Source organism: Chiloscyllium plagiosum, chromosome 18 (assembly GCF_004010195.1).
Source record: "Chiloscyllium plagiosum isolate BGI_BamShark_2017 chromosome 18, ASM401019v2, whole genome shotgun sequence".
In the NCBI taxonomy this organism is placed as follows: domain Eukaryota; kingdom Metazoa; phylum Chordata; class Chondrichthyes; order Orectolobiformes; family Hemiscylliidae; genus Chiloscyllium; species Chiloscyllium plagiosum.
Window position 1 is genome coordinate 18,353,433 of NC_057727.1, and position 22,790 is coordinate 18,376,222.

At 39.9% G+C, this 22,790-nt stretch overlaps 1 protein-coding gene and 1 long non-coding RNA gene across 3 annotated transcripts in view; one reads left to right on the forward strand and one right to left on the reverse strand.

Moving 5' to 3' along the window:
• The window catches only part of LOC122558908, a 30,841-nt gene extending 13,860 nt beyond the window's left edge, over positions 1-16,981 (reverse strand). Inside the window, exon 1 of the long non-coding RNA XR_006314268.1 lies at positions 16,908-16,981. This is a non-coding gene — a long non-coding RNA (uncharacterized LOC122558908). The remainder of the gene's footprint in view (positions 1-16,907) is intronic.
• Positions 1,208-22,790, forward strand: part of LOC122558904 (inter-alpha-trypsin inhibitor heavy chain H3-like) — a 90,785-nt gene continuing 69,202 nt past the window's right edge. For both annotated transcript variants that reach the window (XM_043707838.1, XM_043707839.1), the window contains exons 1-9: positions 1,208-1,362; positions 1,451-1,507; positions 8,482-8,511; positions 8,826-8,992; positions 14,872-14,976; positions 16,995-17,157; positions 17,254-17,364; positions 17,446-17,574; positions 17,653-17,769. In XM_043707838.1, coding sequence (XP_043563773.1) covers positions 1,273-1,362; positions 1,451-1,507; positions 8,482-8,511; positions 8,826-8,992; positions 14,872-14,976; positions 16,995-17,157; positions 17,254-17,364; positions 17,446-17,574; positions 17,653-17,769 — 969 coding nt within the window. In that variant the 5' untranslated portion in view covers positions 1,208-1,272. The remainder of the gene's footprint in view (positions 1,363-1,450; positions 1,508-8,481; positions 8,512-8,825; positions 8,993-14,871; positions 14,977-16,994; positions 17,158-17,253; positions 17,365-17,445; positions 17,575-17,652; positions 17,770-22,790) is intronic.

Below are 22,790 nucleotides of genomic sequence, written 5' to 3' on the forward strand. Positions count from 1 at the left end.
ATGACCTCCCAACTCCTATACTCGATGGTCTGGCCAATAGAGGAAAGCATACCAGTTGCAGTTACTTCATCAACAACATTTCCTTTATCATAACATAATGGGTGGGGATGATTACATAATGTTCAGAACTATTTATGACTGCTCAGATACTGAAAGAGTCCATGTCCAAATGCATCAAGACAAGGCTTGGGCTGAAAAGAGCCAATTAACATTTGTGCAGTGCAAGTGCCAGGCAATAAGCATCTCCGGCAAGAGAAAAATCCAACTATTGTATATTTACTTTCAATAGTGTTACCAAATGGGAGTTAACATTGACCAGAAACAACAGGACCAGTCACCTAAAGACTGACCCTATAAAAGCAGATCAAAAGCATGGAATTCTGCAGCAAGCAATTTATCTCCTGGCTCCACAAAGCCTGTCTAACATCTACAAAGGCATAAGACAGCAGTTTAAAGGAGTATTCCTCATTTGCTGCTATGAATGCAACTCCCACAATATTCATGAAACTTGACACCACACACGATCTTCAACATTCACTCCCTGCACCATCAACAAACAATGGCAGTATGTACCAAGTACAAAATGCATTGCAACAACTCACCAAAATTCCTTAAACAACTCCTTCCAAACCCATAACCTCTGTCACCTAGAAGAGCAATGGCAGAAATATACAGTATCCTCAAATTCTACACTTAGCCACAAACCATTCTGGCTTGGAACGTATTGTCACTCATTCACTGTTGCTCGGTCAAACTTTGCATCTCAATAATTTACAAAGCCAACTCACCATGAGAATGCAGCACTATGGGCTGGTAAGACTCTGGATTAGAGTGGTGCTGGAAAGCACAGCAGTTCAGGCAGCATCTGAGGAGCAGGAAAATCGACGTTTCGGGCAAAAGCCCTTCATCAGGAAAATTCTGGCAACTTGACATTCTCTCAGGCAATAGGGCCTAACCAGTGATACAGACATCTGTGAAATAATTTTAAATATGTTCTGTGAAATGATGTGCTGCTGCAACTAAAAAATTATTTTATACTTCAGTACTGACCCTTAAATATAGACTATTATTTGTCCCTGAACATGCATGTTTGATACTTCGTCTAAAAACTTCTCTGTTTGCTTTAATTACACAGTTTACATCATATTCTCCATTTGGTGAGTTTGTTTTTGGCAATAGTAGGAGTCAAGTCAATGCTGCTGTTGTTTATTAACAGAGTTCAGAATAAAACCTCGTTTCTTCTACCCCGCTTGACACATAGCATTGACCAAAATGAAGGCAATGCTGTCCTTTCTTTTGCTAATTTCTATTCCAGCACTAATATCCTCTGATTTTATAATAACAGAATCAGAGCATCAGAAGGTAATGTACTATCTATACAATTAAATTTCTATAATAACTTGCTTAATTGGCTGACTGTTTAATTTGTTATTTTTTTTATTTTGAGCAGAATGAGTATGTGAACCCTTTATCAAATGTTCTGGAACTGACTGGAAGAACCCTGAAGGTATTTTGCAGCTAAACTGTACATGTAAAATTCTGTGCCTTACTTAATCTCTGTGAAAATGTTATTGCAAGTAAAATATAAAATAATTAACTGTTGATTACTTTCTTTAAGTCTGGGTTTTTCTCACTACCAGTCATTTCAAAGTTTGTTCTCGCTGGCCATGATTTGCAAGCCTCAAACACAACAAACTATTTTCAAACTACCTATTTCTTGAGATAAAAGGATGCATGAAACAATCTATGTAACCTTTTCCAAATTATATCGCTTGTGACAGTAAATTTATGAAAGCGCATGAAAGATTCCATAATTATAAGCATAATGTAGCATTTAATTTGCTTTAATGTGAACACTGCTTCATTTGAGTGAGTCTTGTTTTACTTTTCTTAGTTGGCAATAGCTGTCAGTACAACTGCAAACTGAAACTGAAGGCGATGTTTATCACTAAAGAATCTAGTATTACAATTTTTGTTTTTATTATAGAGTTCGCCTGAGATAATTTTATTATCAACTGCACAAAATAATACCACATATGAATTTTGAATTCATATATCCCAGTTCTTTCATTTCATACCATAATTACAATGAATGCTTGCAATTTTTGAGAAGATTTGTAGCTCAGGTTGAGGTTCAGGTTGTATGTTTGCTCACCGCACTGGTAGGTTTGTTCTCAGATGTTTCGACACCACGCTAGGATCAGTGAGTCTCTGTTGAAACGCTGGTGTTCTGTCCTGCTCTCTATTTATGTGTGTTGGTCTGTTAAGGTGGGTGATATCATTTCCAGTTCTTTTTCTCAGAGGTTGGTAAATGGGTCCAAATCAAATTGTTTATTGATGGAGTTCCAGTTTGAATGCCAGGCCTGTAGGAATTCCCATGTGTGTCTTTGTTTAGCCTGTCCTAGGATGGATGCGTTGTCCGAGTCAAAATGGTGCCCTTCTTCGTCTGTGTGTAAGGAAACTATTGACAATTGGTCATGTCTTTTGGTGGCTAATTGGTGCTCATGTATTCTGGTGGCAAGTTTCCTGCCTGTGTGTCGGATGTCGTGTTTGTTGCAGTCCTTGCAGGGCATTTTTATATGACATTGGTTTTGCTGGCTGTTGGTACAGGATCCTTTAGATTCATCAGTAACCGTTTCACTGTGTTTGTAGATTTATGAAGTATCACGATACCAAGGGGTCGGTGTGGTCTGGTCATCATCTCCAAGATGTCTTTGATGCATGATAGTGTGGCTGGAGTCTCTGGGCATGTTGTGTCTTCTTGTTTGGGTTTGTTTAAGAATCAGCAGACTGTGCTTATTGGGTACACATTATTCTTGAATACATTATATAGATATTTTACTTCTGCTGCTCATAGTTCCTCGGTGCGGCAGTGTGTTGTGGCCCATTTAAATAATGTCCTGATGCAGCTCAGTTTGTGGGTGTTGGGATGATTGTTCCTGTATTTGAGTATCTGGTTTGCATGTGTTACTTTCCTGTAGACACTGGTCTGCAGTTCTCCACTGACGGTTCATTCCACTGTGCTGCCTAGGAAGGGGAGTTTGTTGTTGTTCTCTTCCTCTTTCATGAAATTTATGTCAGTAAGGATGTTGATAATGATATTGTAGTTACTACTAATTTGTTCCATCTCATGATGACAAAGGTATCATCCACATCCACATAGAGGGTTGTTCATTCTCGTCTCTGCATAACTGCTTCTGCTTCTGCTAAGAATCCTAATATTGATGATCCCAGGGGTATACTATTGATTTGTTTGTAGGTCTTGTCACTGAAGGTGAAGTGGCCAGTGAAGCACAAGTCTAAAAACTTGAGGATTCTGTCCTTGCCTATGGAGTTGGTACTGTCTGGTGTTTGTGTCCTTGATTCTACTAGTAGAGAGGTCAGTGTTTCTTTGGCCAGGCTGATGTTAACTGATGTGAATAGGGTGGTTACATCAAAGGAGACCATGACTTTGTCATCTTCTATGTTGGTGTTTTTGATCATGTTCAGGAATTCTTGGCTGGAGTGGCATGAGTCTTCTACGAGGTATTTAAGTTTACGGTGAGGCTCCTTTGCTAGTCTGTATATCGGTGTGCTAGGAAGTGAGACTATGGATTGGAAGAGGTTTGTGTATCTTAGATAATCCGTAAAAGCAGGGTATGTTGGTCCATCAGGTTTCATTCTTTGGAGATCTGTCTTGTTAATTTTGCCTGTTTGTGGAGTTTCTTCAGTGCTGTTATGTTATGGTTTTTTAGCTGTGGAGTTGGGTCCATCGCCACCTGTTGGTAAGTGTCAGTATCTGTGAGTAGTGAGTTCGCCTTTTCAATGTTTTGTGTGCAGTTTAGGAAGACGGTCATGTGCCCTTTGTTTGCCGGTAGGATTACAATATTTCTGGGTTTTTTCTGTGTCCATCAAGAGCTTTCCTTTCCTTGTTGAGGGTGTTCCTTCTTTCTTCCTGCTTAGTGTTGGTGCTACTGATGGCCTGCTGGGTTTCTTCTATAAGTCCATTGTCTTTCAGGGTTGATTCTAGTGCTGCTAGGAAGTCCTTTTTGTCTGTCTCTGAAGTTGTAGTTCATCCCTCTTACGAGGACAGCTTTTTCCGTGTCTGTTAGTGGTTGGTCCAATAGGTACTTTATGAATGGCCACAGAATGTTGCAAGAAATGATTAATGATGCCCACAATCAACTCCACAAACATGAACGCGAAGGTTTGCACCAAAAAACTTTGTACACCAACGTGACTGACTAGGAATGGACAAGTACTTTAGAATGAACCTTCATTGTCAAACAACAGCAAACCCATGACAAAGAAAAAACTAGTTCTACCAGAAAAACTGGACAAGCTCGCACAAAAGAACAACACAGAAGCTTAAGAAGATAAAGAACCTATTGGACTGACCACTAACAGACACGGAAAAAGCCATCCTAGTAAAAGGGATGAACTACAACTTCAGAGACGCGGACAAAAAGGCTATCCTAGCAAAACTTTAATCAACCCTGAAGGACAATGGACTTACAGAAGAAACCCAGCAGGTTATTAGACAGACAGTAGCACCAACACTAAGCAGGAAGAAAGAAGGGAACTCTCTCAACAAGAAAAGGAAAGCCCTTGAAGGACTCGGAAAAAAGCAGAAATATTGTAATCCTACCGACAGGCAAAGGGCACATGACCGTCTTCCTAAACTGCACACAAAACATTGAAAAGGCGAACTCACTACTCACAGATACCGACACTTACTGATGGACCCAACTCCACAGCAAAGACAGCATCCTCAAGTTAATAGACCTGTGCCTCACTACCCACTTCATCTTCACAAGACCTACAAACAGATCAATAGTACACCCATGGGATCACCAATATCAGGATTCTTAGCAGAAGCAGTTATGCAGAGACTAGAATGAGCAGCCCTCCCCACGATCCAACCTAAGCTTTGGGTCTGTTATGTGGATGACACTTTTGTCATCATGAAATGGAACAAATTAGAAGAAACCTATAATATCATTAACAATATTCTTACTGGCATAAATTTCACCAAAGAGGAAGAGAACAACAACAGACTTCCCTTCCTAGATGTCACAGTGGAACGAACAGTCAATGGAGAACTGCAAATCAGTGTCTACAGGGAAGAAACACACACAGAGCAGATACTCAAATACAGGAGCAATCATCCCAACACCCACAAACTGAGCTGCATCAGGACATTATTTAAACGGGCCACAACAAACTGCAGCACCTAGCAACTAGGAGCAGAAAAAAACATATACAGTGTATTCAAAAATAATGTGTACCCAATAAGCACAGTCTGCCATTTCTTAACCAACAAACCCAAACAAGAAATCACAACATACCCAGGGACTTTAGCCATGCTACCATGCATCGAAGACATCTTGGAGATGATGACCAGACTACACCGACCCCTTGACATCAATGGTGGCCCACAAACCTACCAACACACTGAAACGACTACTGATAAACCTAAAGGACCCTGTTGCAGCAGCCAGCAAAACCAATATCATATAAAAATGCCCTGCAAGGATTGCAACAAACACTACATCCGACAGACAGGCAGGAAACTTGCCACCAGAATACATGAGCACCAACTAGCCGCCAAAAGACATTGACCCTCTCTCACTAGTATCCTTACACACAGATGAAGAAGGACACCACTTCGACTGGGACAACACATCCATCCTCAGACAGGCTAAATAAAGACATGCAGAGGAATTCTTACAGGCCTGGCATTCAAACTGGAACTCCATGAATAAACACATTGATTTGGAGCCCATTTACCAACCTCTGAGAAAAAGAGCTGGAAATGATATCACCCACCTTAACAGACCAACACACATAAATAGAAAGCAGGACAGAACACCAGCGCTTTAACGGAGGCTCACCGATGAGGATAGTATGGTGACGATACATCTGAGAACAAACCTACCAGCTCAGCGAACAAACTTACAAAGTACAACACACGTTTCAGTTTTTTGTGCTCAAATAGCAGATTATAGCCCAAGGCATTGGGAAGAATTTCATTTTTTTTTCATTTAACTTATTTTTCAAAGCGACCTATTCAACAGATGTTACTACATACCTCTAGAGCAGGTGTGACTTGAACCTTGACCTCCTGGTCCGGGGTAGGGTCACTACAACTGTGCCACAAGAAGGTCTCCTAAAGTGAGATTTCTCAGGGACTTTAATGTGGGATTTTCACATCCGAAGCGGGAATTATACCCCTAGCCCAATAAGCCACTTTGGGGCACTTGAATATATTCTTACACTGCAGTGGAAAATCAGCCTCGAGTGAATTCATGAGAGGTACCTATTCATTCACCAACTTATGTCACTGAATGTAAAGTTGTGACTATTGATATTCATTAATTTTCACCAGTCAAGTTACTTTCTTAGAGTTAGGTTATAGAGTCATAGAGTCATAGAGATGTACAGAATGGAAACAGACCCTTCGGTCCAACCCGTCCATGCCGACCAGATATCCCAAGGCAATCTAGTCCCACCTGCCAGCACCCGGCCCATATCCCTCCAAACCCTTCCTATTCATATACCCATCCGGATGCCTCTTTTCAAAATATAAATACTGATCAGCTTTCAGTATTTGATTGTATCAAGACCTGTTGTACATTACATTTGGCATAGGGCACAGAAAGAGGTGTATTTCCCAACTTGTGCATCTTGATGTGGAGATGCCGGTGTTTGTCTGGGGTGGACAAAATCAGAAGTCAGGCTACACCAGGTTTAGTCCAACAGATTTATTTGAAATCACAAGATTTTGGAGCATTGCTCTTCATTACTTCACCTGAAGCAACACTCTAAAAGTTTCTGATTTCAAATAAACCTGTTGGACTATAACCTGGTGTCGTCTGACTTCAGACCTTGCACACCTTGATGTTTACATTCCACTCAAGCCTCCTCTTGTTTTAAATTTTTAACTCTGTCTTACTTTCTCCTTCATATGTAGGGCTAATTTCCCTTGAAATTGATAATGTACACTTGAACCATTCCCTGCAGTACTGAGTTCCTCTCTGGAGAAATTCCTCTGAATTCCCAATTTGATTTCTTGATGACTATCTTGTATGGATTGCTTCTAGATATGCCTTTCCTCTCTAGAAGAAACACTCTTTCTATACCCATTCAATCAAAATCACTCAATTTTAACAAGCCCTGTTCAGTCACACTTCATCTATTCACTCGGACAAAAGAAAGCCAGTCTATTAATCCTTTCCTACATATAATCATGCATTTCTGGCATCATCCTTACAATCTCTGCACCCTCCCTTGTGACTCTCTATCTTTCTTGTAACCATAACTACATGCAGTACAAATGTGCTCTAAGTAAAACTTAACACAGGTTTAGGACTCAGTTGGTTGGACAGCTGGTTTAAATTGCAGATTAATGCCAACAGCATGGGTTCAATTCCTTTGCTGACTGTAGTTACTGTGAAGTCTCCCCTCATTTGAGGCATTGAGACGGTCAGGTTAAAACCTCCACAGTCATCTCTCTCAGAGGCTAAATAGGTTGGCGTTGTTTTCCTTGGAGTGTTAGAGGCTGAGGGGTTATCTTATAGATGTTCATAAAATCATGAAGAGCATGGATACGGTAAATAGATAAGGTCTTTTCCCTGGAGTGGGGTAGTCCAGAACTAGAGGGCATACGTTTAGGGTGAGAAGGGAAATATTTAAAAGGGACCTAAGGGGCAACATTTTCTCACAGAGGGTGGTGTGTGTATGGCATGAGTTGACAGAGGAACTAGTGGATACCAGTACAATTACAACATCTGAAAGGCATTTGGATGGGTATCTTCATAGGAAGGGTTTGGGAGGATATGAGCCAAGTGCTAGCAAATGGGTCTAGATTAATTTGGGATATTGGTCGGCATGGACGAGTTGGACCGAAGGATCTGTTTCTGTATTGTACACCTCTATCACTATGACTCTTGAATGAAAGAACAGCCCTATGCTCCAGTAGGTGACTTTAACTTTAGCAATAAGTTCCTTTATTTTAAATTATTTCCCTCTCTAAATGAAGGCTTGTGCTTGTTTGTTTTGTGATGAACATGCTAACCTGTAATGTAGCTTTTAGTTGACCACACCATCAACTTTTTGTCCTTTAACACCACCTAGATATGCACCTTCCAAGTAATCTGATCTGCCTGTTCTTCCACCAAAAACTTACTATTTCATATCTGTGCTGAATTTCATTTGCCAATTATTTTCCATTCTGAAATTTATTACTGTCTTCAACTTTTTGCAATTCTCCTCGATAATGACTAATGCCACCATGCTCCTCCACCCCATATGTCATGCCATCGATATTCTACTTTTGCAATGAGGAAATCTGTACAGTGCTCTTTTTTACTTTATGTTTATAAATATTGAACATATAATCTTTAGTTTAATTTAATTTCTTTTGTAATTCCATTGGTTTGTACAATTTGTGTATATAACTGATGCATTTATAACATTGATGTGTTTATCCTTTGGCAACAGAAAAGAAGCATCGGTGAACATGGCAAAAACGTAAGCTTGATTTCGCTGACTATTTATTTCAGCATCAATTTCCATTTACTTTAACACGTGGCTTTTTTTTAAATCAGCTACATTGGTTTCTCTTCTGTCTCTGCGCAATGGTTTGATTGACTCTACTTTGACATATTGGAGCTGCAATTTTGTAAGATCTATTTGAAGATACCATTTGTACACTATGACCAATTAGAGGAAGAACAGTACTGTTTTATTGTTCCACAACAATAACTGATTTAATTTAAATTGGATGTTTTTAGTTCTTGTCTCAATCATTGCTCATTGAAACAATACTCCTTAATCTCTTTTAGCCTGAGAGCGGACTTGAAATTTATAGTATGAAGATTGACTGCAAAGTTACATCTCGGTTTGCTCACAATATGGTAATCAGCCGGGTAGTGAATCGAGCAAATGAATCAAAGGAAGCTTTCTTTGAAATAGAACTACCCAAAACAGCCTTCATTACCAACTTCAGCATGTGAGTATCAATTACCTTGTTCAGTCAAAGTAATTATTTAGTTAATAATTTATACAAAGAGTGTGCAAGTTTATTTGCATAGTGTCAAATTTTATAAGTGTATTGTGTATAAAACTAAAGGTTAAAATAACTACATGATTCTACCTCAACAAACTAATTTTGTTTAGCTTAGGGAAGGGAAATGTCATCAAAATGAAAACACTTTATAAACAGAGGTATGAAATATAAAATCAAAGAAGTTATGATGAATCCTCTAAAACTCTATAAACACTTGACAGGTCAGGCAACACATGTGGAGAGATAAGTATGCTTAACAGTTCAGAGGAGAAGTTGGACTAGCTGATTTGCTGTCATGGTGAGCTGGCATGAACATGAAGGGCCTAATGGCTTGCTCTGGGCTGACCATTAGTTGATTTGGTGATCCTGAATTTTATTATGTGAAGTAACTCCAGAGGCCAGTATCCTGTCACCAAGTCACCCTTTATTTAAATGTGGAGAATCCTTGACACTGATCCAGCTTCCTCAGAGCCAGCTCTCAGAGTGAACAGAACCTCAAACACTTCTGTTTATTTTTTTTCCTTTTTATCTTTTGGAGGTAGGCTCAGGCAGCAGCAGCAGAAGTAGGCCCAGGTACAGGTGGGGCCCAGGCAGCGGCAGTGGAGAAGGGCCCCAGATGTAGGTAGGCCCAGGCAGCAGCAGCGGTGCTGGGGTGCAGGTGAGGTCCAGGCTCCAGTAGTAGAAGCAGGCCCAAGCATGTAGCAGCAGCAGTGATTATAGTAGTTACCTGTGCAGCTGAGCACAGCTTCAAATAAGCAAAAAAAAAAGAAAAGCCAGAGAACAACAGTCACAATAAAACAGAAGAAACAAAAACTTCAAAATAAACTCCTCCTCAATGGGAAGACACCAACAGAATCAGTCTCCTTTCCTCTTTCATACAGGAAAAACACTCCTGTTCTTTTTTTTCCCCCCAGCACCCATGATATGTGTGTGCAGGTGTGAGATACAGTGAAAGACAACAGGTGTACAAATCTTTATTCAATTTCCACCACCAGGAAGAAAGGAAACACCCAAGTGGTCAGTGACAAGCAGTGTCCTTCTTAGAAGCCAATGCTGCGTAATCAAACAGTGAAGGGGAGGGCTGGGATCAAATCAAAATAGAGTTGTATGGGGAAATAATACACTCTACTCCCTGTGGTGCCCACCTCTCCCTGAATAGTGCAAGGGTGTTGCTGGACACCACGTGCTCCTTCTTCAGAGACACCCGGGCCCTGAACACTCCTGTCAGTCAGGGCTCTATGTTTGGATCAGAACAACAGCTCCAACCAGGGAGCTCATATTCTATGAGGTCCATCTGGCTGACCTTGTTACAATCAATACGTCAATCCCCCTCTGAGTCTGAGGACATAGGCCAGTTCTTTTTATTGTAGCTCCTTCTGGGACATTGTAGCATCGGGTCAGGTTCCTCCATCTTTGCCTCTGATACAGGCTGCAAGTAATGCACAGTAACTCCCATCTTGTCTGGAGCATCTTAGAAGAAATTCATTCTCCTCTTCAGGTGGCAAAGACTTTGAGGTGGTGACATTCGCCTGTGTCCATCTCAGATTCCCAGGTATCTTCAACACTTGACAGAGAGGGAGAATCCATACATTCCAGAAAAGTCAGAAAGGAAATCGAGGAGCTGGAAAATGCTCCTGCACCATTTGTGAATTTGCAGCTTTTAGGTGGTCCACATGTTTGTTCAGGAATGTCGTATCTACCTGAACTTTGTATGCCACTGGTCCTGACTATGTGTTGACAATGCCTCTTCGCCATGCAAGACCATTCCTGTGGTCCCTACACCAAACATCGTCCTTGAAATAAACTGTCTCTTTTGCTTTGCGGAGTCTTGTGTCCAGCGTTGGTATTTGTGATTTCATTTCACCCTCCACCTCAGGACCAGGAAGATTAGATTTAACCTGGTACAGAGTCTTCTCCCCATTAGCCGCTCTGCTGGAGCTATCCCTGAGGGGTCGTCCTACAATAAAATTGCAACCAGGACAATTTGACATCCAGTGAAGCTGTACGCTGTTTCTTTAAACCTACCTTCAAAGTTTGGACAGCTCTTTCTGCCATACCATTGGATGACAGATGGTATTGAGCTGTCCTTACATAACGAATATGATTTAACTTTAGGAAATAATCAGATTCTCTTGCTAATAAACAATGGCCCGTTATCTGTGACAAACACTTCCACGGTTCCTTGCATTGCAAAAGATATGCTCAGTTTTTCTATCCTCATCTCCTAGGTTGACAAATAAACTCAATGCAGGTCCAGCCATTTTGATTGGGCATCCACAGTGACTGAGAACATTGAGCACATGAAAGGACCTGCAGAGTCGACATATAATCGAGTTCAGGGTTTATCCGGCCATTCCCACAAATGTAAGGGACATGCTGGCAGTAAGTTTTGTCCTCGTTGCCACTCTGGGCACTGTCCCACAAATGCAGTTATCTCTGCATCCAATACTGGCCAGCAGACATAAGTTCTTGTCAACATCATCATTTTCAAAATCCCTGGATGACCCTGGTGGGGACCAGCTAGTATCTGTCCTTTGCTCAGGACATTCACTCTTTCTCCTCATAAAAATATGCCTTTCTCTGGTCTCTCCAGATGTTAAATGGTTTCAATTCTGGTTGTGGTTGCCCTTTGCTTTCCCCTATCACCACCAGCTATTTCAGGAGAATTAGATTAAATTAGATTATTTACAGCATGGAAACAAGCCCTTCGGCCCAACACCGACCCTCCGAAGAGCAACCCACCCAGACCCATTCCCCTAGATTTACCCCTTCACCTAACACTACGGGCATATTAGCATGGCCAATTCACCTAACATGCACATTTTTGGACAGTGGGAGGAAACCGGAGCACCCGGAGGAAATCCATGCAGACACGGGGAGAATGTGCAAACTCCACACAGTTGCCGGAGGCGGGAATTGAACCTCGGTCTCTGGTGCTGTGAGGCAGCAGTGCTAACCACTGTGCCACCATGCCTCCCACTTGTTACTTGTTGCTTTTCCTCTGCCCCAATATCATTTGTCTGGAAACAGTAATGCATTATTTCCATGTACTGGGCTCAATCTTCTATGGCAGGATTGAATGAGTAAAGCTTGCCAAATAATGACATAATGGCAAAAATGCCAACTCAAAGACAACTGTTGTGAACAAATTTCTTCAGGAACAAATTTCGCCACTGAAATAATACCACAGAGGCTGGTATCCTGTAACCAAGTCACCCTTTAATTATAAATGGAGAATTCTGGACACTGATCCAGCTCCCTCGGAGCCAGCTGTCAGACTGAACAGAACCTCTGATATTCCTGTTCATACCTGTTATCTAGGGCTCCCTGTTTGGACAAGATTAACAGCCCAGTCTGGAAGCTGGGTCTTGTGCTGGAGATGTATCCAACTAAGTGATGCAGCATGAACTTCACCATAGATGAAGGTGTGAGGTCTAAAACAGGGTTGTTGGAGCTATTCATGCAGTCCCATGCAAGGATGGCAGGACCGTACTTGGTTAGGGTAGATTGTGGTGTTACCACAGAGGCAGCCTTACTGGCACCTCCATGGAACCCAGCCAACAGGGAAGCATCAATATTTACTAGCTTATTTCCCAATGCAGTACAGGCCTCTTCTAACAATGATAACATGCCAGGAACACAAGTAAGAAGCACTCAGATGGCCCTTAACTGGTCATGTAAGGGACTCATCTTGTCTCTGTAAGGGATGCTCTCCTTACAATTTCCCCATTTCCAGTATGATTTGATGACAGAAAATGACATTTTAGGTTAACTCTGCCTTCCAACCCATCTCCAAGAGATCCATAATGTTCTGTCCGCCGTTTAAGATTCAATAGCAGAACACCAATAAATATTGGCAATATTGTTAATTCATCGAGAAGACATTACTTAATTCAGCAATCTTTCAATTTCGCATTTATTATTACAAAATCATTTGTATTTATTTGAGACATTATTGGCTAGTTTCCTCTTGTTTCCTTTTCAACTTATATCATTTGCAAAAAGATGGAATGGCAAATATTGCTAAAACCAAGTCCAAAGGGGTGAATACAGTCCTCTCTTTTCACTCTTGAAATTGGTGTAACAAAATTTTGACCTTTTAAATAATTTATTTTCCAAAATTCAATATGCATTGAGACACATATTAAAGCTATGAAGAACACATCCTACAGATCTTATTGATGTAAGTAAAATGTAGAAGTTAATTTATTAAGTCTCATTTCATTGAAGGACAAAACCTTTTTTAAAAGAAAAAAAATCTCAATTTCCACACACAAACACTAGCATTCAAGCAAACAGTGCTTGATAGGGTCTGGATGGGTAGAAGTGAAAAGCAATCACAGTTTCAGAGACAGGTATATAGAGCATATTTCTGCATCTTAAAAGATCTTGGTTGGCAGGTGGTTTTCTATCAGGGCTGATCACTTTTGCAGAATGAGGCACACCACTTTCAAAAATATAGAGTTCTTCTTCTCGATGTTACCAGATATTACTCAATGTTATTAGATGTCTCTTTGTGATGTTATTGCTTTCTGTAGCAACAAACACAAGATTTCTCATGGGAGGTGGGTTTATATGTGTCAATCCTTGCTGTTGACCCACAATGGGGACAATTCATTTTTAAAACAGTTTTTATGGTCCATTGTCAGAGTTTCCTGTCATCATTTGATAAAGCTAAAGGAAGGTGGAGGAAGGTACCAATCCATAAACATAGTTGACAATCCCCATCTACGGACATATTTGATGTTTCACTGAGAGCTATACATTCCAGACGAATTTTAATATTCAGGTCACTATACCTTATATGATCATTTCAAGCTATTTAATGCCCTATTTTTAAGCCTTGTCAATGAGATTTAAAAATTAATAGTTTGTATTTCATATCATAAAAAAGGTAAAATCACCATATCCACAGAGCACCACAGTTTTGTGCTCTCCTGTTAGAGGGACAATGGTGGTAGCTTAACCTGAGGGTCACCTCACCTCATTGTGTCAGTACAATATCAAATTGAATTATTGAATTGTGCAAATCCATAGGAAATTTGGGACAAATTGGCAAAATGTATAATTTTTCCTTACATTACACCCTCCCTGCTGAAATGCTACACAACTGTCAATTTAAGTCTTTCATAAGAATTGACACCTGATTGTAATTTGCTTGACTTTAAATATGAACTGCTAATTCTATCCAGTCCAGACTAGGATACTTCTCCACTCATTCTCTATTTGTTAGTTTTTTTAAAAAAGAGGTTTGCAACTGATGTTGGCTCCTCTGTTGTAGATCCCATGCTCTTGAAATTGTCTCTTTCATAGTTTCTAGTTCTCCTTACTTTATGCCTCCCAAGTTTCATTTCAATCTTATCTCTGATTTTGCTGTGCCCTTAAAATAATGTTTCCTCTTTCAATTTGTTACGTGACTCCAAGATATTTACACCGTCAATGCCTCTGGAATTTACCCCTCCCAGTTTTTTTGAAATCTTTCCTCTTTTCTCTCCATCTCCAAAATTCATCTGTCCAAGGCTCTTCATCTCTTTGTCTCAGAGATCTACGTGACTCTGTGTTTAAGACAAACCTCTACTCTATTTTTTGTATCCACTGTACAGTGTTTACCCAATTTTTTCAGGATGATCCTGCTGTGTGGACAAATATGTCTTAATGTGTCATTAATTAATTTAAAAGTATTGCAAAGTATATATTCCTTCTTGAACAGAGTAAGTATTATTAAAATAGTAGATTAAAAGAAGAAACCAGTGGAGGATATATGAGTTAAAATAATGAATTAGACCCCTGTTATACCATCCATGTGTTTTCTCTCCCTCTAGGACTCTAGATGGAGTGACATACGTGGGAGCTGTAAAAGAGAAAGAAGTTGCTCAGCAACAGTACCAAAAAGCAGTTTCACGGGGACAGACTGCAGGACTTGTAAAGTAAGAACAATTTCCTAGCATTTAACTAATAACCCCCATTTTTCACTAGTTTATTCCCCACCCTATTTGCCAAATGAAACACCTTGTGATAATGCCCATGTTAGTCTTAATTACAAAGAGGTAAGAATAAATACATGAAATTCCAGTTAGCAGTGCCCACTCCCACTTCCAACATACAATCACTTGTCCATTATCGTCATCTCTTACCAAGGCAATTTTCAATCCACCTGGCTAACTCATTCTATGCACTCATATTTTTTCAAATTTCTCCAATACTATGGTGAACCCAGCAGGAAATCCTCTGGGAATGAAATTTCAGAAGTTATAGGGTAACAATGCTATAAAATTCTTTCCCATTCTGGATGCCTGCATGTAGAGATTGGTTGCAAATACTGAATGTTCACAGAAGCACTCCACCTATTTAATCAGTTTCTGACAAAGTATATTATTAATGCTGGAAAAAACACTTTTACTGACTGGAACCAACCAATCTAAAGGGGCAGATCAAGAAGATTTTATTGGAAAATTGGGCAGAGACCCATAATGTCAGAGCTCCACCCACTTTATGCATTATAACTATTTCTAGGCAAGATGGAGGGGCATGGTACAGTTTAGGAAACAGTACCCTCATTTGAGATTGATTCAAGGAAAGCACAATGTGCTCCCCATTTCTCAAAATACTGACATGTTGAATGCATAGGTTCTGTAGAAATACCTTACCTCTGGAAAAAAATAACGTGTGTATTTTATTAACAGTACAAATGATTCCTGGATCAAGCAATTAATTCAGATTAAATCTTCTGCTTAGATATTTCCATAAATATACTAGTGACGTTTGATGCAATTCTTACATTTAATTTAATTGATATTATTAAGCTCTGATAACAACAGAACAATAAATAGAGGGTATTAACTACACAGAATTGACCTACTTGAGTAATTCAGACAATGTACACTGATACGGAATTATACCTTAACAATATTTCCTACGATCCAACTGAGTTCCTTCAATTAACATTTCAAACAGATTATCCTTTCTTTGTTGGATCTTATAGAACATAGAACATTACAGCGCAGTACAGGCCCTTTAACCCTAGATGTTGCACAGACCTGTGAAACCAACCTGAAGTCCATCTAACCTACACTATTTCATTTTCGTCCATGGGTCTATCCAATGACCATTTTAGTACCCTTAAAGTTGGTGAGTGTACTACTGTTGTAGTCAGTGTGTTCCACGCTCTCCCACTCAACCAAATTTATGGTAGGCAAATTGGTTGCTGTCTTCGCTCACAGCAGCGAACACAATTCAAAGGTAATTCAGAAGCTGAGGTTTAGGATATCCTAAGTCATAGAGTCTTAGAACAGCACGGAAACAGACCCTTCAGTCCAAGTCATCCAATCTGACCAGACATCCTAAATTAAACCAGTCCCATTTGCCAGCATTTGACCTACATCTCTCTAAACCCTTCCTAATCGTATACCCAAACAGATGCCTTTCAAATGTTATAATTGTACCTGCCTCCATCATTTCCTCTGGCAGTTCATTCCATACACGCATAACCTTCTGCATGAAAACTTTGCCCCTTGGAACCCTTTTAAATCTTTTCCCTCTCATCTTAAACTTATGCCCACTAATTTTGGACTTTCCTATCCTGGGGAAAGGACCTTGGCTATTCACCCTATCCATGCTCCTCATGATTATATAAAGTTCTACAAGGTCATCCCTCAGCCCACAACACTCCACAGAAAATAGCCCCAGCCTATTCAGCCTCTCCCTATAGCTCAAACCTTCCAATCATGGCAACGTCCTCATACATCTTGCAAGTTTTTCTTATGCTCCACTCAAAACTGGATAGTTTTATCCCTCATCGTAATTATATAATTCTCACAAAACAACAGTAATATCATAAGAGGTTAAGGAATGGTTCTACCTCGATATATAACAGGTATAAAACTGATCCATTATCTTCCATGTACGTAACACCAATTTTTTAACTTTTTTTTTCTAATTTCCAAAGAGCATCTGGAAGAAAAATGGAGAAGTTCAAAGTGTCAGTAAACATTGGACCAACAAAAAAAGTCACCTTTGAATTAACTTATGAAGAATTATTAAAACGTCATTTGGGGAAATATGAAATACAAATCAGAGTAAAACCTAAGCAGCTTGTCAAACATTTTCAGGTGCATTTCTAACATTATTAATATATTTTAATTATGTCTCTTATTTCCTGTTTAAGGATGATTAAATTCTCTTACATTTTGAATCGCTGTTTCCAGATTGACGTACATATCTTTGAACCACAAGGCATTGCCTTTCTGGATTTTGATGCAAAATTCTTACCAAATAATCTGACTTCAATTGTGAAAAAGACACTGACGGCAACAAGGGTAGGTACATGTCATTACTTAAAAAAAAAATCTTTAGCTAAATAGTTACTGCAAAAATTGACTGCATCACTGCTTCTTCAGGGCCATGTTTCCTTCAAACCAACTCTTGAGCAACAACGCAAATGTCCTGATTGTGATGAGACTGTTCTGGATGGAGACTTCATCATAAAGTATGATGTCAATAGAGATCTATCGGCTGGTACTGTTCAGGTAATTGAACATTATACTTAAAATGGACATCTCATAGGGCCTTTTACTCTGATTTATTAATGTTGCATTCTTTTTCAGATTGTAAATGGATATTTTGTCCACCATTTTGCTCCAGCAAATCTAACCAGAATCCCTAAAAATGTCATCTTTGTAATTGACCACAGTGGATCTATGTCTGGTACTAAAATGCGTCAGGTAAGAAAAGCTTTTAATATAGGCTGAAGGATAGACATCCCTGTTATTGCTAATCTCTTTCTTTCCCAAGTCTTACTCAAAATGCAGCCAGATGAAAGAATAATTTGATTCACACATTTACTGACATGAGAAAGAAGGAAAGGCTTGCAACTATAGATACTTCATAATTAACATTCAAATATTTTATTATACACCTCTATAGCAGGAGGAACTTGAACTCAGAGGTAGTGATACTACCACAGCACTGCAAGAGACAAAGCTTTCAATAACAAACCAGAGTTCACAGCCACAGTATGTGCCAAATGTCTTACAACCATCAGTCATGGTTGTAATATATGCAGATCTTTGTTCTATAACAATATTCTCAAATACGTAGGATCATATAGAATGGACTTTTCTGCAACCAAAGATGAAAAGTGCAGCACTGGAAAAGCACAGGTCAGGCAGCATCTGACGAGCAGCAGAGTCAATGTTTCGGGCATAAGCCATTCATTCCTGATGAATGGCTTATGCCCGAAACGTCAACTCTCAAGCTCCTCAGATGCTGCCTAACCTGTTGTGTTTTTCCAGCACCACACTTTTTGACTCAGAGCTCCAGCACCTGCAGTCCTCACTTTCTCCCATTCAACAAGGCCAATTATCTATTCTTAAATTTATATTTCAAATATTAACAGAAGCATTTTAAAAATGGATAAATGTATCCTGTTTTTAATCCAGGAAGACATCTGCATTTATGTTTAGTTTAGTCAGTGTTGGGTTAAAGTAGCTCTTTTTTTTACTATTTATTCAAAATGTGGATGCATCAAAACTCTCTGTTTATCAGTGTGATTACAACTTAGTTAATAATTTTATAGTGCCTCTGAAACAATGTCACATAGGCTGACAACTCATCACCAAGTCCCCTTTTATTTATACGTGGAGAGTCCTTGACACTGATTCAATTCCCTCAGAGGCAACTCCCAGAATGAACAGGATATGTGACACTTTTGTTCTTTTTTTTCTTTTTTTTTTGGTGTACCATCTCTTGTTTTTTGTGGAGAGTCCATACACTGATCCGGATCTCTCAGAGCCAGCTCTCAGAATGAAGAGGATGCCTGACAATCGTGTTTATTTATTTTTTTACCCCCACAGTACCACCTAATTGCGGTAGTGCTTAATTTTCCCCCCCGCACCCATGTTGCGTGTGTGCAGGTGTGAGACACAGTGAAAGACAACAGGTGTACCATCTCTTGGTTTTTTTTTATTATTACCCCACACTACCGCCTAACTGCGGTAGTGCTTTTTATTTCCCCAGCATCCATGTTGTATGTATGCAGGTCACACTTCTGTTCTTATCTGTCAGTCAGGGGTCCCTGATTGGACCAGATCAGTAGCCCTGATCAGGAAACTCATATTCTATGAGGTCCACCTGGCTGACTTCATTAGAATCACTACAACCTCTAACAGTATTCAATTAACAGCTAACAATTGCAAAGTATGAGTGACAGAGAGCCAGAAGATAAGGTAATATTATTGTAGTTGGCCAAAAGCTTTGTCAGAGGTAGGTTTAAATAAAATCTAAACAAGAGACAAATTCTATCTAATAGGAGATAGTGAATCAAATCTTAGTGTATGAAACTGTCAATGTTGCCATCATTATTTAACTGACACAGACAGCAACTTTTGGATATGCTCAGAACTACATGGAAATTCAGACGTTGTTGTCAGTGAGTTTAACCTCCTCCACAGGATTCACTCTGGAGTTTCCCAAAGATTGCAACTTCCATATCATTCATTCATGAGTCACAACTCCATTTTTAACAGTGTGCTAAAATCATAACTGATGCTAAACAGCCAATTGCTTTTGTCTTTGTAGAATGTCAAATTTCTCCAAAGTAGTTAAAACATTCCACATATTCTCAAAGACAAATTCTTTTAAAAGCCTGTCTATCGTATTTTAACTTCTATTTTAATTCAGTCATTCAGTATAATATTTGAATATTTAACTTAAAAGTGAAGGATTTTAAGTGCCTTTGAAATCCAATGTCTGGTTTGCATTGCATAAATAAAACAAAATTGTAATTATCGTACTGCTTACTGACATTGCTGCCCAAGCACTTTGAAACATAATACAAACATATGAATAGAGAATGAGAATAGACCACTTGACCCCTCGAGCCTGCACTGCCATTCAATAATGTAGCATGAGATTTGAACACAGGGATGGCCAAAGATCATGAAGCAAAGATTCTTTATTTCAGTTATTCCAATGCCAGGTTGTTATAAACATGAACGGAAGTCAAAGATAATAAAAGACACAGCGCTTACAAGGAATTAGGCCCATAGTTTACATCTGGTTGACAAAATCCCTTGTCTATCTGATCCTTCACCCCATGAGGCTTATGTACTCAAAAGACATTCTTTTTCTCTAGAGAGGGTCTGTTTGACTGCTCCAGCTTCCCTATTCAGCACCCTCCTGCATTGTCACACCTGTTGCTGGAAATTTCATTTAAAACTTTCTTGCTTGAGACTTAACAACCCAGTAACCACACAGAGTGCACAATGACTTATTGCTAAGTAGTTGTGTGATTAGCAGGTTCAATTGCTTCCTGATGACAGGAATGTGTGGGTCCACATTAGTGGCAGTGCTCTTTTTATGTATCACAGCTGGGAATTGATAAATGTTGTGGTGATATCCACTATTTGCTCAAGGATCTTCTCAGCTTCTTATCTGTACTGGTACTTTCCAAGGGATCCAGGCTCTGTGGCGGGTCACCCATACTGGGGTCTGAGATGGTCAGGTCTTTAGGAGTTACATGATCAAAATCCTGGTGCTTCAGATTTATTCTCCACCAGTTATTCCAATGCCATTTTCAAGGGTCGCAGTGGGCTTCCCTACTGTGGATGTATACCTCAACTCACTCCAGGAGTCCTTATCATTAACCACTTCATTTGAGCCAAGATGCACTGTCACTTCAGGTTCAGTAATACTAAGCTACTTGCAACAGCACCCACAGACAACTGGTCTCAACAATCTCCTAATCGTAAACTATTTTCTGAGTCTGTACTCCAATCATCAATGTAAGTGTGACACTGTGTCCAATTGTTCAATAACTCTGTGGGGTTGAAGATTCCAGACATCCTGCATCTTATTGTGTCCGCTCGCATTCAAAATTTGGAGGAATACTCTTGTACTGATTGGAAGGCCTGTGTCACTAGATTTGCAATTGTTCAATGTTTTCCAACTCAGCACTTCTCTCTTAGTCCTCCTGGTTTCCATCTTGAATACCTGACCTAGCCCAGTATGATGCTCAGCTATCAACACGTTGGGCTGTCCATCTCCATCTGAAGTTTAAGAGATGGTCCACAGAAAAGACTGGGTCTTGACTAAAGAACAGATAATGCAGACAACAGCCCATAGATGAATGTGGGACACTATTATAAGCATAAACAAACTCCTTCACCTTACCCTCAAGAGGCAAGGTATGCACATGGACAAACAGAGTAGAACTGAATGATTTGCTCTGTCTATTACCCTCTGGAATTTAGAGGGTGGTGGGTGACTCTTGATAATATGATAGACCTAGCAAAGCTCGTGTAGGTATTGCTTTTGAAGATATGCCCCGATCACTGTGAATCTGACTGGGAAGACGAAAACAGTCAACCCAATTACACACTAAGATTCTGGCTATAATTGAGGCCTTTTGGACAAGAATAGGAAAGACCTGTGTGAACTTGATGAAGACACCCATGAGTACGAGAATGTGTTGAGAACCATTACTACTGGGATCAAAGACAGTAAAATCCATTGTAAAGGTCTCTAGTGGTTTCTTCTCAAACAGATATCTCATGCCAGAGTGAAGTTATCTCTATGCTATGCTCAAGGTATACCTTGCTCAATTATGACAAATGTCATCAACATCAGCAATCACTCCAGTCAATAACACAGCTTTCCGGTTAGGGCAATCACCTTTTCCATTGCTTGGTGTCTAACTTGACCATGAACTGCTATCAATAGTTGACCCTTGAGGCTATCAAGAATGATGAGTTGCTTCCCCTCTTTCTCCTTTATATGGACCTGCTAATAGAAGATGTCATCTTTCTCCTTGATCCTTTTCCAGCAGTTGACAATGACCCGGCATGTTTCCAAGTCAGGATGGTGAGTGGTTTGGAGGAAAACCTGCAGGTGGCGGTGTTTCTGATGTCCTTCAAGATGGAAATGGTCAGGGTTGGGAAGGTGTTGTCTAAGGATGTATGGTGAATTTCTGCAGTGCATCTTGTAGATAGTACACAAGCATCAGTATTGGAGGGAACGAATGTTTGTGGATGTGGTGCCAGTGAGGTGGGCTGCCTTATCCTGGATAGTGTCAATCTGCTTGAATGTTATTGGAGTTCCAGGCAACCTTCCAAGTAAGTGGGGAGTATCCAAGCACGCTCCTGGCTTGTGGTGTGGTAATTGGCTGTGTTGGATTTGTCTTGCTTTTTGAGTACAGGACATATCTGGGCATTTTCCACATTACTGGATAGGTACCAGTGTCGTAACTGTACTGGAACAGTTTGACTACAGGAACGACTCAAATTCTGGAGCACAAATCTTCAGAATGCTAGAATGTTGTCAACGTCCACAAGTTTTGCACTATCTAGGGCTTCCAACCATTTCATGATACCAAATGGAGTGAATCGAATTGGCTGAAGACGGTTTTGAAGAAGGGTCACTGGACCCCAAACATTAACACTGATTTCTCACTACAGTTGCTGCCAGACCTGCTGACTTTACCAGCAATTTCAGCTTTTGTTTGCAGCTGATAACTAGTATCTGTAATGCTGAGGACCACTGGAGGAGTTCAAGGTGGGTCACTGGCCCGTTGCTTCTGGCTAAAGATTGCTTCAAATGCTTCAGTCTGATCTTTTGCGCTGACATGTTAGGCTCTTCCATCATTGAGAATTAGGATATTTGTGGAGCCTCCTCTTCCAGTGAATTGTTTAATTGTCCACCAATATTCACGATTGGATATGACAGGATTCCAGAGCTTAGATCAGAT